The sequence below is a fragment of the Natrix helvetica genome, assembly GCF_964273705.1.
Source record: "Natrix helvetica genome assembly, chromosome: 2".
NCBI lineage: Eukaryota > Metazoa > Chordata > Lepidosauria > Squamata > Natricidae > Natrix > Natrix helvetica.
This window is the reverse complement of record NC_138552.1, coordinates 218,729,917-218,751,604: the sequence shown is the minus strand read 5'-3', so window position 1 is coordinate 218,751,604 and position 21,688 is coordinate 218,729,917. Positions and strand designations below refer to the sequence as shown.

Here is a 21,688-nt window from a genome sequence, read left to right as displayed (position 1 = left end):
AACTAAAGAGAAGAAATCTACCTTCTTTAGTTTCCCATTCATTTATCTAGATAGATTAGGGGTGTCAAACTCGTGGTGTCATGGCGGCACCATATGACGTAGCACAACTTTTTTCCCCTTCGCTAAACTGGGTGTGGCTGTGGCCAGCGCGTGACGCATCCGGCTAACGGGCTACGAGTTTGACAGCCCTGATGTAGATGATAAGTATTTTTGGAAAGTAATCAGAATCAAAGTTATTCAAATTATCCCTTTACAGATTTGTAAGTACACAGACCATGGTTCTGATACCAGTAACCTAAAGAGGTTTGAATGAGACTTACAGCTTATTCACTCTGCCAGATTATTCCATTACTAGAACAGCACAGAAACTATTCTTTGAGGGCACGAACAGACCTTTCCTTGTGTCCTATCCACTGCCAGATTGTCCCACTTTAAAGTGCAGATGTTCCTTTTAGATAGTACCTTCAGCTGAGATATTGTGATTAGCACACCCAGAACCTAGACACACTTTTTAAAATACAGAAAGGGCATATAGGAAGAGCAGTGACGTGCGGTGAGATTTATGGCTGGTGAGGCACTGACACAGTGGTGGGTTTCAAAAATTTTTAGACTTGTGGACTTCAACTCCCAGAATTCCACAGCCAGGCATGCTCAGTTCCGATTTAAAGCGACCACATTTGTTTTTCTCCTTTGCTCCTTCTTTCTTTTTCTTTTTCTCCTTCCTTCCCCTCCTTCCTCCCTCTCTCCCTCCCTCTCTCAAACACACACACACACACACACACACACACAGTTGGATTGGAGGGAAGAGCACCAGTGAGGAGACCACAGGAGGAGGTAGGAAGCCAGTCAAAGAGCCATACTGGAGCACACACACTTTTCCCCAGCCCTGGAAGGATCCAGCCCAGCTTCACTGATTACAGGTTTGAAAAGGCAACGTGGCTCTGCCTGCAATCAAACTACACCCCAGGGAGAGGACAAGCGAGCCAGAGTTCTTCCCTCCAGCCTTTGCCCAAAGCCCTGCACTAGGAGGATGAAGTTTGAATTCCTCCCCCTCCCTCTGACCCACATGTACCTTTTCCAACTGTTTCAGAGAGGATTTCAACTCTGCTCTTGCCTCGGGTCTTCTGAAGAAGCCCCGCCCAAATGAGTGCCCTCTACTATGAGGCAGGAGAACTGCATGCCTCACCTACGTCAGGAATTTTTAGGCTTTTAACTCTTGCTTAATTCTGCTCGAGTGATTATAAAACGCCTAAAGTCAGACTAGATGAGGCATGCAGTTCTCCTGCCTCATAGTAGAGGGCGCTTTTTTAGAGGCTTTTTTAAACAGTTAAGCAGAGTCAGCCACAGTGAGGCAGCAACTAGCTCAGCCTGACCTCAGCTCTCGCCTTTTTCCTTTTACACTTTTTTTTTCTTTTCATGATGACAGTGGTGAGGCTGTGCCTCCCCTGCCTCCCCTGACTGCACATCACTGATGGAAGAGAGTAATTTGGACCATAGAAATCATGGTCAAGTAAAAGACCTCCCATCTACACTGCCTCTTACTAGCTCTTAATTCCACAACAAGGTTTAATTGAGTCCACTACAGATATCATTATCATCATCATCCTCTTTTAACGACCCATAATCCCTTGTGGGTGGAGTCTGGGCAATTGAATGGAGCTGAGTGTTTATTGGCCGGATGCCCTTCCTGTCACCAATGCGGAGGTTTTTTCCCCAGCAGAAATATTCTCAGTGTGCCCAGAAAGAGAAATATCAGCCTCTACCTTGGATTGAACTCACAACCTCCTGATTGTGAGGCGAGGTCGCCACCTCTAGGCCACTACGCCACTTGAGTCCACTACAGATATGCATATGTAAAATGGAATAACTATGATATCATTAAAAAATGTTTTTTCACATGATAAAGATTTTACAACTGAGGCACAGACAACTTGATTGAGATGACACTGGAATTGACAAGCCATTTTCTTCTTAAACCTACTTTGTGTAACTGTTGGGAAAATAAAAAAAATTATTGTGAGCCAGCTTGAGCCATAAGGTGAATTCTGGGTTTTGCCCCTCCACAACTTAGAGCAGCAACTGGTTGTCAAAAACATACCTTTCTCATAGTTGTCCTCAGCTACTGCTTTCTCCTGAAGCTTCTGAAGTTTTCTCATCAAGGATTTTATCTGTGTCAATTAAAAGATCGTGAGCAATATTCTTCTATGATGCTTTGAAAAATTGTGACCTAAGCATTGTATATATGATCACAACAACCCAAAAGGTTTGATTTCATGCCACTTGGCCCGCCCCTTTCTGAAGACACTCCTGTCACCCCACATTGTACAATCATGATGCATATAATTCAAGAACAACCAGAGTAGATATCATGATATAATGACAGGATATATGAAGATGTGCAAATCAAATGAGTTTCCCATGATTCCCAAATTGGAAAAAATCAAACACATGGCAGATTGTTTATTTTACCCATCTTGAGATTTGCAGGCTTCAACCAGGAAATCTTAAGTTAAAAATTAATTAATTCCATTTAGGTAAGGGTTAGGGTAAGGCTCAGCAGCAGCAGTGATAGTATTCTGAAAAATTGGGTAGGTGAGAGCAATGGAGAAAAATATGTAGCAAGGAGAGTGGGAAAAAACTAAAATGAGATTGAAGGGCAGAAAATATTGTAATCTTATGGCAGAAAGAGAGTAAAAGGGTTCAAGATATTTGGAAGACGAGGCATTCATGAATTTTTGGGTGCTCCATTATTAGAGATTTTAAGAGGAGATTGGACAGCCATTTTTCCAGAATGGTATATGGACTCCTGCTTGAGCAGAACACATACAAGGTCCCTTCCAATAATGCAATTCTGTACTTTATTTTATTTTATTTTATTATTTGTCAAGCATGTATAAGATAACAGATATAAGTATAAACATGATTATGAATATGTGAAATGGATACGAATAAAAGGGGACATTAGGATAGGGACGGTAGGCACTTTGGTGCGCTTATGCACGCCCCTTACAGACCTCTTAGGAATGGGGTGAGGTCAACAGTAGACAGCTAAGGTTAAAGTTGTGGGGGTTTGGGGAAGAAACCACAGTCAGGTACTGCTTTCCAGGAATTGACCACTCTGTTGCTTATAATATGTTATATATATTATTATTGTATTTCTGAAACTTATTTTGCTTACTAATTACAACCATCCAAGAATAACTTCATAGGCATCTTCTCAAATTCTCAGTAGAAACGTCTCCAAAATAAGCATTACAACAGTTATTGCATTGCTTTGTATTGAATGTATATACGTACTTAAAATTCTATCATACAAAATGTGCACAAAGAATACAAACCTTTACTAAACGACGATTGCCCAACAAACATTCCTGTACTACTGGTTCATACTCCTTCATCAGAAAATCCCAACTGTGGTCACTAGCAACGCCACAACTCTCATAGCCTGAAGTCACCGAAGAATCAGCAGATGTTGCCTCTAAAGAATCCGTGGAAGAAGATAATGCATTATTTGCGTGGAAAGGTGAGAGCCTCCCACAGTCCTGCAAAATGTCATCTTCTGCAGCTTCTGAGGGACAGGTACCAACTTCATCGCACAAGGAGTTACGTGAAGCCCACACTTCCGTTCGTGAAATTCTTTGGACTTCTCCAGATAGATGAAAATTAATATTTTCTGTTTTCTCTGTTCCACCTAGTTGCACAATTTCTTTAGATTCCTTACTTCCGGATTCACTTGCAGCAGCTTCAGAGGCTAAATTGAGTGAGAGCTGGATGAAACTAAAATGTGAGTGAAAGGAATCCTGAAGACTGGAAGGACCATTGGAAGTTTCTTTGTTTTCAGGTTCCTGGGTGTTGATCCCTTTCTCCTGATGCTGAGCATATAATCTTTCTTTCTTTTGTGAACTAACACCCTCAGAAGTCTTCTCCATTGCATCTAGCAACTTGCCCGACCATGTAGGTAAGCTTCGTGCAGATGAGACATATCCTTTATGGTTGTTAATCTCAGGAGAATCTGACAAGATAGTTGCATGGGTCTGGGACATTCTGTTGTATTTGTGACAGTAGGAGGTCTAAACAGCAAAGAACAGGACTTAAAATCTTGATTGTGTGCTATCTGTGTTTCTCAGACAGTTTGATTCACTGGCAGACGGGAGGGTAAAATTCTATGTCTTGTAGGACCCTGGTTCCTTTTCCATCTTCTCTTAAGAATCCACAGGTAATTAAAAATCTTGAATCTCTAAAATAAACAAAGTTGGAAAATGATCACAAATGTATTTTTCCACATAAGAGAGCATTTTGGAACCTAATTTGGAAAAAAAAAAACCATACAACACTGCACAGATTTATATCTTCTCATATTCAATACAATAATGCTGTTCCACTGATTAATTGTTCTAACTGTCAGAAAGTTTCTCCTCAGTTCTAAGTTGCTTCTCTCCTTGATTAGTTTCCACCCATTGCTTCTTGTTCTACCCTCAGGTGCCTTGGAAAATAGTTTGACTCCCTCTTCTTTGTGGCAGCCCCTGAGATATTGGAACACTGCTATCATGTCTTCCCTGGGCCTTCTTTTCATTAAACTAGACATACCCAGTTCCTGCAACCGTTCTTCATATGTTTTAGTCTCCAGTCCCCTAATCATCTTTGTTGCTCTTCTCTGCACTCTTTCTAGAGTCTATTCTGTAAAAAGCAGGGCTCCCGAGGTGATAGCAATTCAAAATTACTAATTAATAAAATGTAATGTTTAATGTGATGGAAAGAGATTACTTAAAAACAGGGCTTGATGATAATAATTTATTTTTATTTTGAGTTGTATTTAAAGCCGAGTAAAAGGTAGCACTTGTTCAGATGTTACCCACTATTTTGGAGATTTGATCCCCAGCATATCACTTAAAGGCCATAGTTCCACTATGTTTCAGCCTGGAAAAGCCTTGTTCTAATGGATTGTGCCATGTTTTTCCCATAATTTTTAATTGTTCAGATTTCTGTCCATAATTAATTTGTATCATTATCAAACATAGCAGATGTACACATACATTTTGCTGCTTTTTGTCATACACAGCAAATAGAATTTAGGCAATTTAGACAAAGAACCAATGAAACTAATTTTAACTGGTATGAATGACAATTTTATCTTGACCGTGTGCTACCTATAAGAGAAACCATTGCGCAAACTAAAGTTTTGAAATAATGGTTTTTAAAAGATTGATAGGAAGCCCCCTCTAATGCTTTGTCTGACGTTTTTGGATAGTAAATCAAAGAATTATTGACATGATCCCTTTTGCTATATGTAAAGTGTGGTAATAGCATCAGTGAGATGTAAGATAAAAAGATTTTGGCTCATACACATAAGCATTCCTTACTACTGAAATACATTTTGAAGTATTGCATTATAGTAAGCTATGTTGTATTAATGAATTGTAGTGTAATAATCCACACATACACTAACATGCCTGATATAAACTTTAGAAGTAGACTGTAATCCCCGGAGGTTTGACCATTACAACAAACGGAGATGATTCAAGTTTCCTTCTTTGATTGTAAAGGCAAATTTGAAGTCCTGCCCCAATTATCTACAAAGACCAGATAAATCTATTTCTACCAAAAACTTTGTGTGTCTCTTTGTTTTAGGGATTTTCCAAACCTTCTGAATGTACAAACACAAATCTGCCTTATCATGGAATCTCAACATGTGTTATAAATGCACGTCTCTCCAAGGGTTTCCAAAGATGATTTAATCTGGTAAAGATCTTTTAAACAGCCTTACGCTTTTATCCAGTTGAGTTCCAGGTAGCCCCAAATGCCTTTGATTTTAGATATACCAATTGTAGGCATAAACATCCAACCATCTCTGATTCTCTCATCATCTCAATTCATCCTTCTTAGTCACCCCAATTACAGAATGACCAGGCCATTCCACCACCTGCAAGAACTTCTACAGTTCCTATCATTTGGACAATCATGTAACTTGTCATGTAACTCAGGTAAAATGACTCTAAGAAGCAAAAAGTGAACATCTGACAAAGCGGAGTCATCTCCACTGTCCTATTGCGACTGTGATAGAAAAGGAGAAAATAATGACACGTATCTAATTTTTTCCCCAAGTATCTTTTTCTCCACTTTGCATAAATCCTCAAATCAGCCTTTCCTGATTTTCAATAGCACTTGGTGCTATAGATACATCTCCTGCCGCTTGACTTCATTAAGAGATAGCCTGCTGGATACTATCTATTCTCAAATATAAACACCAGTCAATTGAACTAAAATTCCCATTAAGAGAGCTTCAGAATCAAGCCTATAGAATGAAGTCAGCAAATGAATGGATAAATTTGTGCGTTCGATAAATTCAAATGCAGGCTTGCTATGAGTCAATACACAGATGCTGTTCCAAAGACCGGTGTTACACAAGTTTGGTCTTGTCTTTGAAGATCACACTCATCAAAAAGAAATTAAACAATTGCAGCAGTATTTTCAGGTCTGTAAAATATAAGCATGCCTTCCTTTATTCTAGCTTGAAAAAATTCTTGTTCCTTTAATTTAGGTTCCCTTGAACCATGTCTTAATGGCTGCTATAATAGCAACATGCAGATTCAGAAAAAATGATACTGGATATATTGGAAGCAGGAGAAACACCAGCTGGTAAGTGGCTTCATGTTATTCACGCTACTGTAACTAGAGGAAAGCTCCTCCTGTAAGTTTCCTATTCCCAGAAGATACCATCTGCTGTAATTAGCTTTAGTGTAAGCAAGCCAATTGAATGTTTGGGTTTTAATCGTAGGCTTATTTTATTGTGCTGACCTCTAAATACTTAACAGAACTCAAGACTTTAGTAAGAAACAGCATCTACACCAGGAACTGGCATATAACATTGAAATACATTCATCCTCTAATCAATTCTTCCCAGTTTGTTCCCCTGTTTCCATGGAATTTAAGCACAATATTAAACATTGACATCTTTGGAAACAAGCACAGAGTTGTTGGCTGTTCTGTGTTGATTGATTCGCCCAATCCTATTGTTTGTGCAACAGCAGGAATGCAGTCCACAATCTGAAGACACCTGATGTGACAGAATTAGACTGATTCGTACTTAGATGGATAAACACTTGGGAAGGATATATAAGTTACATTGAGCACCATGTAGGAAAGGTGAACTATGAATTAAATGTTTATGTTTGAAGTAACTGTTATCTGAGCCCAATTAAAAAGAATGGGCCATTTTCATTCTTGTGTAGTCTACATTTTTAATGCTAGAATCCTCATGTTCTTCCAAATATATGGAGATAAAAGATTCATAATAATTTTTAAAAAGGAGTAGCATCAGAGACATGGCAAATGGATACAGGGCTCCGCCAGACCCATTTATCACAAGAAAGAAACAATTTCATTTACATCTGTGAACAACTGGAAATTTGAAACACATTTTCAAATTATACCAGCTTCACATATTACAACATACATTAAGTGGAGTTTTTCTAAATAGTGTTCTAGTTCTCAGAATAGAATGCAAGATTTTGCAATCTGCCATGTCCCACACTACCCTTTTCAGAGCACAAGATATAATATCTCTTCCTCATCTTCCTAATAATTTATAGGAACAGGTTGGTGTTTGCTCATCAATAACATGCACAAGTCTCAGCTGCAGTTGTGGATGTTTCTGCCATGAGACTTCAAAGCTGAAGCCTAGTTAGAATTTGCTGTGCACTTTTCCTTGGACAATCAAGACAGCGGGAACAAGTTCTGACAACAATTCAGCTTTCTGTAGACTTTGCGTAGAAGGCCAGATTCGTCTTGCCCAAGCAACGTAGGAGTGAGTACTGCAATGACCCTCATTTTCATACATAAGCACCACTCAATTATGTCTCCCCCATAAATCTAATGACAACACTTATCAGGAATGTCACAACCCTACAGTTTGATTGTACATCATGCCAAATTGTGAAACATGTTAAAGCTACTTCACATGCCAAAACAAGTAATTATTTTTCTGAGGAGTCTTTATAATGATCAAAAATCCACTATAAGAATTAAATCCATAGAAAAGAGTAGTTCAGAGCTGAGAAGGAAATAAAATTTCTCACAACTACTTCATGTGCAAGTATATAGCTAGTACGTTATAGGTATGGCAAGGAACAGGAAAAGAATATAGTTCTTAATTAACATTGGAGACTGAAATCAGGAATGATTTGAGTTATGCAGATGCAGTTGTTAAAATAAAAATGCTAAGTGAAACATCTGTGTTCATGTTAAACACTAAGAAAACAATGATAATATCACATTTCTTGCTTTGAATTTATAGCTGATAGTGAAAAAGCAAAGGTGGCAGGTACCTTTCTTTAATTGAAGAATAAAGACAAAATGTGCCATAGAAACAGGACAAAAGTTCCACTAGAAAAATTGTTGTGACAAATTTAGGCAAACTATGAAGGTTAAATACATTTCAACTATAAGAAAAATCAGAATGGTTAATGAAATGGTCTTTCCAGTGTGCCAAAGGATTTTTGTGAAATCTGGACCATGAGAAATACTGATAGAAAATCAGATGCCTCGAATTAAGCCATGCCTCTCATTATTAAGCTAAGACTATGATAAATTGTGAGAATATCAATAAATCTACCATAGATCAAATAAAGGCTGACTGATCCCTTGTGGCAATGATCCACAAGTAGAAACACCCTTTGGGCATATGATAGTTGAAACAGGTGATGGATTAGAAAAAATGATTATGCTTGGCAAAGGTAAGATAGGATCAAAAAGATTACTGGAATGGCATGGTAAATCAAAAAAAGCATTTATCAAACTTTTGCCAGACTCAACCCAGCTTAATGGTAGCAAACATAGTAAACTGCAGATGTTCATATCAATGGTTTGGATTTTTTTTCATGGGTTATTTAAATATGGTTGGAACACTGATGCTTTAAGATTACTTGGGGCAAATCAAAAACTGCACTGGGAATCCCCAATTCCTTATACAGAAACCCCAGATAATTTCCCTGACAAATTAGATGTTTCTAAATTCTGGTTAATGAAAGAAGAACCTTGAATGGCTTTTGGCTTTGATTTTACTGGCAGATAGTTATACTCCAGCCTTTGTGGTGTCCTGCTTTGACTCCCAAGTCTATCTTGATATAAAATAATTTAAGAGTTCATCTTCCTATTTTATTCATAGCTCCTGTTTTTCACAAAACCCATTGGAGTATCTTATTTCAGAGAGTTTTGATATTCAGATTCAAAATCTCTCAAGTATCTCTACCCCTGAACAAATTGTATTGACAGAGCTTAAAATGGACTAATAAAGAAAATTCTGCCGGGCGGAACATGATTGCTTGTATGGCGCTCCATTATGATGGGTCATTTAAGAATCTGCACTTATCTCGCTCTATCTGATAAGTGACAAAACGTTCCAAATACCCTACACATATATACAAATGCACACCCAATACACATACAGATACACTGTGGTCACACAGTGGTCAAAATCCCTGGTAAGAACTTTAGTAGAAGGTTTACCAGTCAGATAATGGGCAGCATGTTAACTCACTGACAATAATCAATTTAAGAAGCAGGCTTCAGTTCAACCATCTGAATTATTAATTTCACCAGGGAATATATTGCAAATTAAGTATCTGACATACAGTCCATTTGGAACCACAATTCAGTTTACCAAAATAGAAAGTAATTTTCTCTTAGCAACTCAATATGATTGCAGATAATGAGAAAAAGACAAGCACAGCAACAAGCACAAGCACATTCACCAAGGACAATATGTCAAATATTCCTACATTTGGTGGTTCAGTTTAATTAAAATCCAAATCCTACATCATATCCAAAACTTTGGTTCTCCTAGGGTGTTAACATCAACACCTACTCCTTCTTTTTATCAAAAGAAAATAATTTTAGAATGTTTTGCAGCACAGAAAACCATTCCAGAATGTCATCTATAAAATTATATGGTTATCTATTGGATGCATTATACCTTCTTGAGAAGTAATTTGCCTTAAAATTAAATCCAAATTTAATTAATACAGAGCCAACGTTCCATTTAATGCATGATCCTGAGGTGAACCCTGCTGCTCTACATAAAAGAAATAAGCAATTATAAAATGAAATGACCTTAAGAATAAGCATTATATTAATATAATATATTATTTTAATTTACTGTGTAAGAGTAAGGATTATGAACAACTTGGACAATACTTCAACTGTCCTTGACAAACTAATTCCTGCCCAACAATTACTAACCATCTAACCTACTTCCAAAAAATTACATCATAAAAGTGACATGGGTGACACCCTCATAATTTTTTTGTAAATCTGAGAAAATTTTAAAAATAGCTTGCCAAGCAGTTTATTTGTTTCTTGAGAGAGAAAAGATTCTAAAACTCCCCTTGAACTAATTTCTTCAAAAATAACTCTTTTTTTAGGTTTTCTTTTGTGGATGTTCATTATTCATTTTCTCTTCTCCATTACAAAGACAAATTCCCTTCTCTTTATATCCTCAGAAGATACTTAGCAAATAAATTACCGTTCTTACACAACAGCACCTCTGAAAAGGGAAGCATTCTTCTTCTGTAATCTTTTTCACTTACTGCATATGAGTTCGTCATGGAGGTGCTTCTGCTACCAAACTTTGTTAACTTTGACTTGGAATCCTCAAAGGTTCGGAAAAGAGTTGAGAACTTCACCCCACCCAATAATTTGCACAATTTTAATCATCTCTGTCCAACTAGAGCCAACAATTGCATACAGCACCAGACTGTTAACTGGTAAAATGTAAGGAGTAAAGCTTTCATCTTACCTATTTAACTTGAAATAGAAAACTTTAATAATATTGAGACAACTGTTTTTCTCAAGGCAGGATTGCTAAACCTTGGATTTTATCTATTGAGCATTAAATGAATTTTCTGTCCAGGTCCTGACTTTGCCTAGAATCACAGGCCTTGGTCTTGCTTGTACTGGTGCCTTATATCAGAGACACCTGTCACAATGGAGTGCAACAAGTCCACATCTTCATTTTGACTCTTGTAGTCTTCTCTCTGGTCTTTTATCAGGCTTCAAGCTTTGATTTTCTATCAAAATATTTCTGCATAGTAAAATTTAATTTTTATATGTTTCATGACTTGCACACGATCAAACTGATTCTATAGTGCTTTTATCTTTTGCTTTGAATCCAAAATGGAATTTGATTTGTGATTTCCTTATCAACTTTCATGAGTTTCTTCAACATTTTTCAAAGCTACTTCATATATATCAAAAAAAAAAATCTTATTAAGTAGTGCAAGTTCATAAAATATTTCTATATTAGCATATCAGCTATTTAAGACAATCAGTTACAAAACATCATTTTGTATAGCATTTGAAGTAATCTATCTCAATAGTCCTGCATGATTGGGATATCAATAAGCCTCTGCTGCAGCATCTCCCATGCTTGTTAGCCTTTAATATGAGCCTTGAGAAAGAAAGGCCACTCTGCAGCAAGTTTTGCTCTACTTTGTTTCCAGGATGCTTCCGAGGGACGCACCAAAATCAAAAATTCAATTGTAGCCAAAAAGTTACTATCCTTGTTCTAGCCTTAGATACAATCTTTATTAAATCCGCCTATAAATTCAGTGCACAGAGACTTGGTGGCTCAGTAGTTAAAACGCTGAGCTTGTTGATCAGAAAGATCAGCAGTTTGGTGGTTCGAATCCCTAGCACCGTGTAACAGGGTGAGTTCCCGTTACTTCTCCCAGCTTCTGCCAACCTAGCAGTTCAAAAGCACATAAAAATGCAAGTAGAAAAATAGGAACCACCTTTGGTGGGAAGGTAACAGCATTCCGTGTGCCTTCGGCATTTAGTCATGCCAGCCACACAACCAGACAAACGTCTTCGGACAGCGCTGGCTCTTTGGCTTTGAAACAGAGATGAGCACCATGCCCTAGAGTCAGGAACGACTAGCACATATGTGTGAGGGGAACCTTTACCCATACCTTTTTAAATCCAGTGTTGTGGGAAGCTGGAGCTTACTTATTTAGGTATCTTTCTGTAGCGATCACTGGCCTGGATTGAAGCTAGGCCCAAGTACAAGATAAGTTTCGTTTTTCCATAAGTTTCTATTCCTGAATATTTACAAGATTTCCTGTAAATCAGGTGACCATGAAGAAGCTATGTGCAGTATCATGTTTCTGTATATGTGGCAGTAGTTATCTATGCTTATGCTTGGCTCTTTGACCAATAGAATGTTACTTCTTTGTGTAAGCTTCCTAATAAAAGGGGTCGGACGGAGCAATCTGGGTGCACCCCACCTCGAGGACTTCATGGTGTCGAGTTGTTCTTGAGCCAGGTGCCCCCGTGCTATTTATGGCACGCACCCTCGCGAGGGTCCCCGGAGAAGCAAGCCTCCCCCCGGTCCTTGCAGATGGCAAGGACCCCCTCACCAGTGCAGCTTCGCATCTTTCAGAGAAAGAATCAAGCAGAAATCTATGAACATCGCAATGACTTTTTGTTTCAGAGGATACATCTGTTATGACAGCAAGGAATATGGAGACAATGCAGAAGATTTTGCCATTATATTCTCTGCATAGCCAAAAGCTTTTCAGAGTTGATGTTTTAATTGCAAGCTAGCCTCTCATTTATGTATTTGTTTGTTTATGTTTAAACATTTTTTGATAGTAGCAAGTTAAAGAAAGTAGCATGTTACAGAATGATCATAGAAAGATATAAATTATTAAATGAGAATATGGGTTCCCTAAGGTTATACTGTAGATTTGGACATCTGGACAAGAAAGACATAGAAGGGATAAGTTTATTATTTGTAAGAGGAGTAGATAAGCAACATTAACCTCACTGCTCTTTCGATGATTATTCAGCTCAAAATATATTGCCCCTCAAGAGTACTGAATTTATCATTGCCAGTTATGATTCCTAGATCTTTTACCTCTTGTTCCTGTCTCACCCCTTTCACTTGAGTTTCATGTGCAACAGCTGATTATTTATTTAAAGCACAAGTAATAAAGCAACAGCTAATTATTTGTTTTTCCTTGCACACAAAAGATAGCAGCAGTTGTCTGTGGTTGCTTGTTTGCAATCCTCTCTTTTGAGCCTGTTTATATGCAGTTACTCAAAAAGTGCAATGCAAGAACAGAAGCCTTCAAACATTCCAGATCATTTTCCATGTCTTGCCTACCTTTATAATGGAAAGATCAATATCAACAAATTCATTTGGCATCACCTTTTAACAACACCTACCACCGAAAGCCAATTCAGCAGATTAATTAGTGGGCTTGAATCTAAATTCGGCTCCATAAGGCCTTTTCCCATGAAATCTCTCAGCTTCACAGTTAAGAGGGAAGTGATGTTATTATTCATTATTTACATTAATTATTCAAGTGTCTACTTTGCCTTCTATATACAAGTCTGGAAATTATGCAATAAAGAGAAACCAACACAATATTCATACCAAATATGAAATTTTCTCCTAAGCCATGTAGATGTTTTGTGAATTCTTTCTACTTACCCTTCTGATGTCCCATGGAATTAGCTTCAGTTGTTTATTGGCAAATAGCAGGTATTAGTTTATACAAAGATTACAAAAGCTGTTCTTTCTATCAGATACTTTAAGGCAAGCCTGCACATCATGCCGACCAAGAACCAGATCACAGATAATCAGTCATGCTTTATCTAACACCCAGCTACCACCATCCCCAACTCAGCTATTCTCTCCATCCCCATCAATGTAGTCCCACATACGTATATAGCAAAAAAATCAATGTTGGTCAAATTTATCATGCAACTTCACATAAGGCTAATACAAAGAAGGATCTGGCAAATCACAAATCACAAAAGCTCATTTCAGAATGCAGCAGTACTATCAAGTGAAAAGCTAGGAAGTCAGCTTGATAAGATGAACTTAGAAATCAGCACAGATAATTTTACAGCCTTCTGAGAGAATATTCACATTTTGCCTGGGTCATTTTATCATAATGGCTAAATCAAAATCCCCAGTAAAGCTTTTTCTTTTTATAATGCATTTAATTTTTCAATTAATCTGCTTTTGAATATCTTACATATCTTATTCTAATTATAATATGTTGCTTTTTCTAGATTTCAGTTTTTCATTTTATTTATTTTAATAAATATTTTAAAGGATTTTGATTTTTTGCTGTTGGCTGCTTAAAGTCTGGGGTAAATGTTTAATATACAAATGCAAAAAGGTTTTTAAATAAAATAAAAACACAATAATCATAGATTCTTCTATGGATAAGAAACATATATTTTTTTCAGCTTCATGTAAATACTTCATATGAAAAAGGCATGCTTCTTAAATAGAACACCTAGCACTGCAAGTTTTTTTTTTAAATGGTTCTGTTACTTCTTTCTGACCATAATGAATTCCTGCTTGTAAGATGAAATATAGAAGTGAGAAAGTAGAGGTCCCACAGAAAATGCTGTCAGGGTCACCACCTCCAACCTGAGACTAAGGCAGATTTAATGTACAATAAAGGCTTCATCTTGAACACTCTATTGTCTCATGACAGTCTTATATAAACTTATTTGGGAACAAATACTTACTGAATATGGTAGAATTAACTTCAATCTTAGAATGAAGTGGGTCAGACTGTTAATCACCCACTTGAATATGACTATTCAACCAAGTGATATTTTGTTATGAAACTATCTAAACAAATTAAATTATTAATTAGATAAGATGATGGAGATTTTATAAAGTATCTGTCTGACTTAGAGACTTTCTAGCACATTTTCCACTGAAGATACAAAGGAATCTATTGAGAGAGACTTTTTAATTCCAGAGGAACAGTGTAGGCATTATCATCAAAATGAAAGCCTTTTGACTCTTGAAGGAACTATGAATGAAACTGAAAGAACAGCACAGAAAAGAAGCTTAAAATGAGCTGTACAGACTCCACTCTTTGAAGAATTCTTCACTCCATAAGCATAGTTTGCATGACTACCCAAACAGGAAGATATAAAAACTCAAATGTTTCAGGACATTTTCAAAAGATATTGGCCTTCAATTTGTAATAGCTGTGTCAAAGGGTTTTTTTTAAATAAAAATATAATTATGTTTTCCAAATTAGCATAACATATGGTTATTTCTGCTTCCTGCACTGAGACACACTAAATAAATGTTCAAGAGTCATAAAAACAGAAAATGTATCTTAGAATTAAAACTGGAGAGTTCAGTGTAAATCTAAGGTTGGAATGCCCTCTGTTGGATTGAGACAATACTACTAGCAGAAATACAGAACAACGTGTAGTCCTCACCTTAATTTTGTAGGGTGCTTAGCCCAATTTTATCCAATGGAGGAAGCCCACTGAGACAAAATATAGGTAGCAAAGAGGGAAAAAATATCTTCCTTGCTAGCTTAAGGCAAGGAATGTATGTCTTCTAGGAGTAAGCAATTCATATATGATGTTTGGAATTTGCCACTCAGTCAATAAAACTGTATTTCAACACTGAAACTATTGTACCTTCTTTTTGAGACAGAGGGAGAGTGGAGAAGAAAAATCAACCTATTCTCATGATTTTTGCTGATCAACATTCAGTACTGTAGATGGAGACAATCATCTGTAAAAGATCAGAAAGAGTTCCTAGGTTTATCCACAATGGGTCAAGGCCTGTCCTCCATTATTCCATAGTGCAAAAACATAATGATGGAAAAGAAAGGCAGATTCCTATTAAATGTTGGAAAAAAGAATTTTGTGGCAGTAAAAGTAGGTTGATTATTCAGAAACGTTGTGGGTCTCTTTTGCTGCATATATTCAAATGGAAGCAGGACATTCTGCTCCGAGTAGGGAACCAAATTCCATGGCTGTCAACCCTGGGGTTGGCCGAACTGTGACCATTTTCTTTTTGGTAGTTTTCTCTAGGGAGGTTTCTCTTTTTACTGCTTCAGGGCTGACACAGCTTGGAGCGAAGGGGCCAAGGAGGGGGGTGTAGAGATAGCTGGGGTGTTGTAGCCTAAATAAAGTTCTTTCCCCTGGGAATCAAGGACGTTGGTGCAGATGTTCGAAAGGTGGAGACTGAGATCATCTAGCAACTGGACTGTATGCTGATTGGACCATGTGACTGGAGACACTGGGGGAAAGTGACAAAGTTTTGCTTTTAATTGGGTGTAAAACCAGCGGGAACTTAGCCAGTTTTCCACCAGGAATATGCCAATTCGATATTTCCCAATAAAATGTTCTTTGAGGAATTTGCCTGCCTCGGACTTCTTATTGAATGGGATGTATTACTTCAAACTTTGACAATGGCTTACAATGGACCCTTCCAAATTTTATTCTATTGACTGCTTAGTCTGAGTCTAAAATAAAAAAGAGAATACATCTATCAGGAAAAAGAAATACCAGCACTATTTTACAGCTACTCAGCAATCACTTTCAGAAAACTCTTATGTGAAACTGGTGAATGCTATTCTGCTTTTTGTGATGGACATACTGTTTTGTAGCAAGATCCAATCTGTATCAATCACCAGGACCACAGGTTTAGTCTTCTGAACTTTCAGACTCATGCTCACATGTGAGAGAGAAGTTTCCTGAGGATGGGTTCCAGCATGAGTCCAAAAGCTCAGAAGACTAAACCTGGGTGACCAACACAGATTGGATCGTGCAACATTATCCAGGGACACATATATTTGCCTTAATTCATGATACTGCTTTGTAATTTAATTTTTATCCCTTCCAACTAGACAATAGAGGGAGGGAAATATCTCATCAAGGCAATCAATTAACACATATTTAGTACCTAAAACAAATAAGAGAATTTTTTTTTAAAAAAAGCCAAGAACAATATAAATCAATTCTTGATTATCTCACCAAGGAATTTGCAATTATCAGTAGAGTCAAAGTCCTAGCCATCTTCATTGTGTACTTTCCCACTCAGGGCAAATGCCTTTCCCAGTAAAGGATGGTAATTCAAATTGTATTATACCATTGAAACAGTTTTTATGGACATATTTTTCTCTAAAGGCGAGAATTTGTCTCTGTGTTCCAGATAAGTATTATTGACATGGCAGAAGAGATGTAATTATATGCCAGATCCTATGGCAAAAGTACACAGGCTACATCTGAAATGGTATCTTTATATTTTCCTCAAGGCCAGCTGACTTAATTAGCTTGACCCAAGATCAAAGTTGATTAATAAGATCCATGGCTCATATCTTGCACTTTCTTTTTCCTTAAGCAAACAGTTTCATGACTGTTAAGAAAACAACGGAAGTGGATAGGGGAAAGTATTTTAGTTCCCTCTAGTGTGCTACTTCCCCCGTTTAAATCACAGCTCTCTCCAAGTTGAAGTCAGCTTTACAGAAAAAAAGATACAGATAGCCAAAAAATACTTTTCTGCATTTCTAAATTCTTGATGCCCCTCTGAATGATAGTAAGGCTAATTTTCTGTCGTATGGTTCTTATTATGCCATTAGACAATTGTTTTTTTTTCTTGCTGCCAATTTAAGTTAAAAAAGAGATTGAAAGGTTCAGTTATCGAAATGAACAAATTCATCCAGGCCAGCTTTTCATGCATCTTGATTTTAATGGGTTGGCTGCACTGGATTCAGGAAGGCATAAATTCATAAATTCATTATGCTGTGGGAAAAATGTTCATATGATCACTGTGCCATATAAGAGGAAGAGGGGAGGAGAAAAAGGATGTTAAAGAAAGGTCCTAGCTGCTTAAGATTTCAACTATTTATCTGGCATGAAAGTGACTCTCCTTATTGTTCACCATACATTCCAGGGCATCAATTACTATCATTTTTTTCATAAAAGGGAAAGTGATGGGTATCGCTAGAACGGACTTAATCCTGGATGAATTGGCGCAGAATACAATGTCTGTTTTGTTAGGGATGGACAAAGCATTTCCTTTCCTAAGGTTGTCCCTTGATCTCTGCCAGGGTCCTATAAAATGCTCTTAAAATCTTTTAAATGCTGCAATCCAACAGGTGGGAACACTTCCAACGGCTCTTCTTTATTTTTCCTCCAACTTCCTTTCGCCTGTGGCCAGGCAGGGTTGTATTGGTGCCGCTCTTCTAGCCACAGAGAGGCGGGAGGTGGCGGCGGAGGGGAAAGTCAGGCGGAGGAGCCCCCGGAAAAGTTACCGTGGCCAAACAAAAAAAAAGTTCTCTCAGCTTTTCCTCTAGCCTCCGTTACGGACGAAGGCAGGCGTCTCCTTTTCAGCTGTTCACACAGACCCGGGAGAAACAGAGGCGGCGCTGCGCCCATGGGAGGCGCTAGCAGAGGGTCCGGGAAGGCAGCGGGGTCGCCAGGGAAAGGAGGCGATTTTGTTTCCCATGCACACCTGGCGTGGCTCAGAGGGAAGCGAGGCAACCTGGTTCCCTTCACCTGAGGAAATCTCAAATCCTCACCTGGGTTGAATCAGCCCCGTCCCGCCCGAACTGGGGCGCGCTGGAACTTCTTTTCCGGCTCCGCAGATGTTGTGCAGCTGGCGCGCTCCAGCCATCCCAGGCTCGGCCGCTGCCTCTTCCCCGCCCCTGGACAACCACTCGCATCCGCTGGAGCCGACGGGGCGGCAGCCAAAGGCTGGGTGGAGGCCGCACCATCCAATGTGCCTCCGCCGCGGCTGGAGAGGAAGAGCCCTTTCCGCTCTCAGCCGCTCCCCGAGCTTGCCGCTTTTTCTTTCTGTCGCCCTGTCCCTGGGGTCTCTGAGGTTTTAAATAACTGCCGCGGTTCATAAGTCTCTTTTTGCTGGAGGCGACTGCTCCTGTTGAAATTCTGGCTGTCCTGGGACTGACGATTCATTCCGGTCCTCAGCATCACAGATTAATATTTGGTACATCATCCCATCACAGGCAGAAATTCCTCCTAGGTTTAATTCAAGGTTCTGGAATCATCCCTTAACCTGTTTTCCAAGGCTTGGACTAGAGTCTGAGCATGTAAACAAAAAGGGATACTTTTCATTACATGGCCAGATTCTGTGCCTCCTTCACCATGTTATTCAACTGAAACTACTATTCTGGGAAAGATGATGTGGGTGGGTGTATATTGTTGTTGTTGTTGTTGTTGTTGTTGTTGTTGTTGTTGTTGTTGTTGTTGTTACAATGTACAACTAAAAGACTCTTCATACCTGCCCTAGACTCTGACAGCATCTCCTCAAAGGATGTAGCATCATAGCCTGGAAAACCCTGATCTAAATATTTCTGAGAAAAGCAGTAATGGGTGTGACTGTGAAGTTTGTCAGGATTTTAAGGTTACTAGACATTCTATAAGAAGTCTTCAGTCTTTGTTTAGTGATACAAAATATTCTAAAGTACTCCTCAAACATTCTGTCAGTAGTTCTGTAAGACTGCAGTTGCATGAACATAGTTATGTATTCTCTACTTCTGTTACGTTTTCTGGGGGACTATCCCGGTCTAGAGTCTTGCCTGTAGTATTATTATATCTGTATTGTGAATGTAAGACTTGTTGAGGCAATTGCGGGAACAAAAAAAAGTATTGTAGGCAATATTGAAATCTTGGTTGGTTGTTGATTTCCAGCTTGCAATTCACATGATGCACAACCATAAAGGAATCGACAGTATGTTGCTGACATGCACACTTGTGGTTAGCATGGCATGCAGAAACATCATCTCAAGCTAATGTGAGACAGAGCCTTTGATCCTAAACCCCTCTTGGTGGGAGCTTCTTCTCAGTTCAGTTCCATTATCAGGATACATGTTCTCTGTTGTCTGTTTCTTGACTGCAGCTCTGGAATTAGAGGATGTTTTGAAACAAAGTTGGTAGGCAGAAAGCAACTTAGAACTGAGGAGTAATTTCCTGACAGTTAGAACAATTAATCAGTGGAACAGCTTGCCTACAGAAGTTGTGAATGCCCCAACACTGGAAGTCTTTAAGAAGATGTTGGATAGCCATTTGTCTGAAACGGTGTAGGGTTTCCTGCCTAGGCAGGGGGTTGGACTAGAAGACCTCCAAGGTCCATTCCAACTCTACTATTGTATTGTATTGTATTGTATTGTATTGTATATTACAGAAATTCCACCAATGAAAAAGCTTAGGCAAGTAATGCCGGTTTTAGTAACTAAAACCTATATAGTCAATCACCAATCCTCTGGTGATTCTACTTCCAGATGACTGGTTTCCTGTTGCAGGAAGCCTTGCATTTAGAGTAGAATTGCTGAGACGGGCAAGGCTCTTCCTCATCTTCCTCAGCAAGACGGCTCAAGCTTGCTGACTTCCCGTTGCCATTAGCAGCCGGAAACCGCCAGTCTGTTCTCCACTGATCAGATGCTCAAGTTGGATCAACAGCCTGCTGAGGAACAGGCCTCTAGATGCCCATTGCAAAGACAAGCTAGAAACCAGCCAGTCCTTCAATTCTGCAGATTACATCAGAGGCTGGAAGTATTTTGTTCTATTGTGGCCAATAACTGGTTTCTTACCAGGACACTCCAGGGGAAAATTACTGCAAAATCCCCATTTCCTCCTGGGGGGCAGAGAATAGATGGGGGTGGGGCCAGTCAGAGGTGGTATTTACCAGTTCTCTGAACTACTCAAAATGCAAAATTTCCGCTACTGGTTCTCCAGAACCTGCTAAATACCACCTCTGAACCAAGCCTGTGCATGATTGTAAAATCTCTTTGAACTTCTGATGCTTCCAGAAATAGTCCTCCTTTCCTCCTTGGATGTATTGCATCAAAATACTAATATATCTCATGCATCAAAATACTGCTGTATCAGAAAGCTTAAATTTCTTGTGTGAAATATATAATGTATTTAGACATATTTGACTGGAATTTATAGGTTTAATATCTTATGGATATTTTCTATGGTACAGAAATGTCATGAATAAATAATAAATTTTGTAGGTCTGTAAGCAGGACTTTATAGTTGCATTGCATAAATGAGAGTAAAGTGGTAGCTTGAAGGAATTCGTCTTGGCAATTTGTCTTCAGGATTAAATGGAAAACTCCATTATTTACCATAAATAAGGTAATAACATTGTCCCCATTTAGCAACTATCATTGGGGTTACAATTCAATCATTAAGCAAAGTAGTCACTAAATGGAACTGTTGGAAGAAATGTCCTTCTGGGTTCGGCTCCAAGTGGGGAAAAAGACACTGGAGACATGGAGGCTGCTTGGAAAGATGGTTTTAATGGTGGACAAGACCACATGGCTTGAGTCCTGAACAGAAAAGGTGATCACATGCTTCAATGCTGGTGGAGAAGAAGAGAAGGGAAGAGAAGAGAGGAGAGGAGAGAGGAGAAGGGCTTGCAGGGCTTTTTATAATCTGTTCTGCCCCACCTATCTGTTTCCTGTTCCTGTGTAAGAAATGTATTCTGATTGGTTGCCAGACTCCCATGGGCCCGTGCAAGGGCAACCCTCCAGGCTGAGTTTTGAATCCAGGTTTGATTGAGTTCTCAGATGCCATGTGGTCAGTTGAGTAAAAGGCAATATTATCCTGCCTTAATCCCATCACTCTGGAGTTGAAGAGGAGAACTCTTTATTATGTAAAGCGGACTAGCTTGGCTTTCTTAATGGCCCATTGACAAAGTGGGGATGGGCCGGAAGCTGCAGGAATTTACTTTGTGTTTAAAATGTGTTTCTCCCTTTTTCACATCCAGGAAAATATAATATTCTGCCTTTTCAATATTTCCTAGGATATTTCATTTTTCTGGGAGAGGGCTGGGTGATAACTTCCTACAGAACCACAACTGTATTTTTTACCTTTCTTCTGCTTTCTT

The 21,688-nt window shown here is 38.6% G+C and overlaps 1 protein-coding gene across 2 annotated transcripts in view; it reads right to left on the bottom strand.

Moving 5' to 3' along the window:
* The window catches only part of DISC1 (DISC1 scaffold protein), a 190,458-nt gene extending 171,974 nt beyond the window's left edge, over positions 1-18,484 (bottom strand). For both annotated transcript variants that reach the window (XR_014174632.1, XM_081944275.1), the window contains exons 1-3: positions 18,357-18,484; positions 3,339-4,237; positions 2,099-2,168 (exon numbers count right to left, since the gene is read on the bottom strand). Coding sequence is in view for 1 of the 2 variants with exons in the window: in XM_081944275.1 (XP_081800401.1) it covers positions 2,099-2,168; positions 3,339-4,043 (775 nt within the window). In the remaining variant the exon portion in view is untranslated. The remainder of the gene's footprint in view (positions 1-2,098; positions 2,169-3,338; positions 4,238-18,356) is intronic.
* Positions 18,485-21,688: the final 3,204 nt, after the last annotated feature.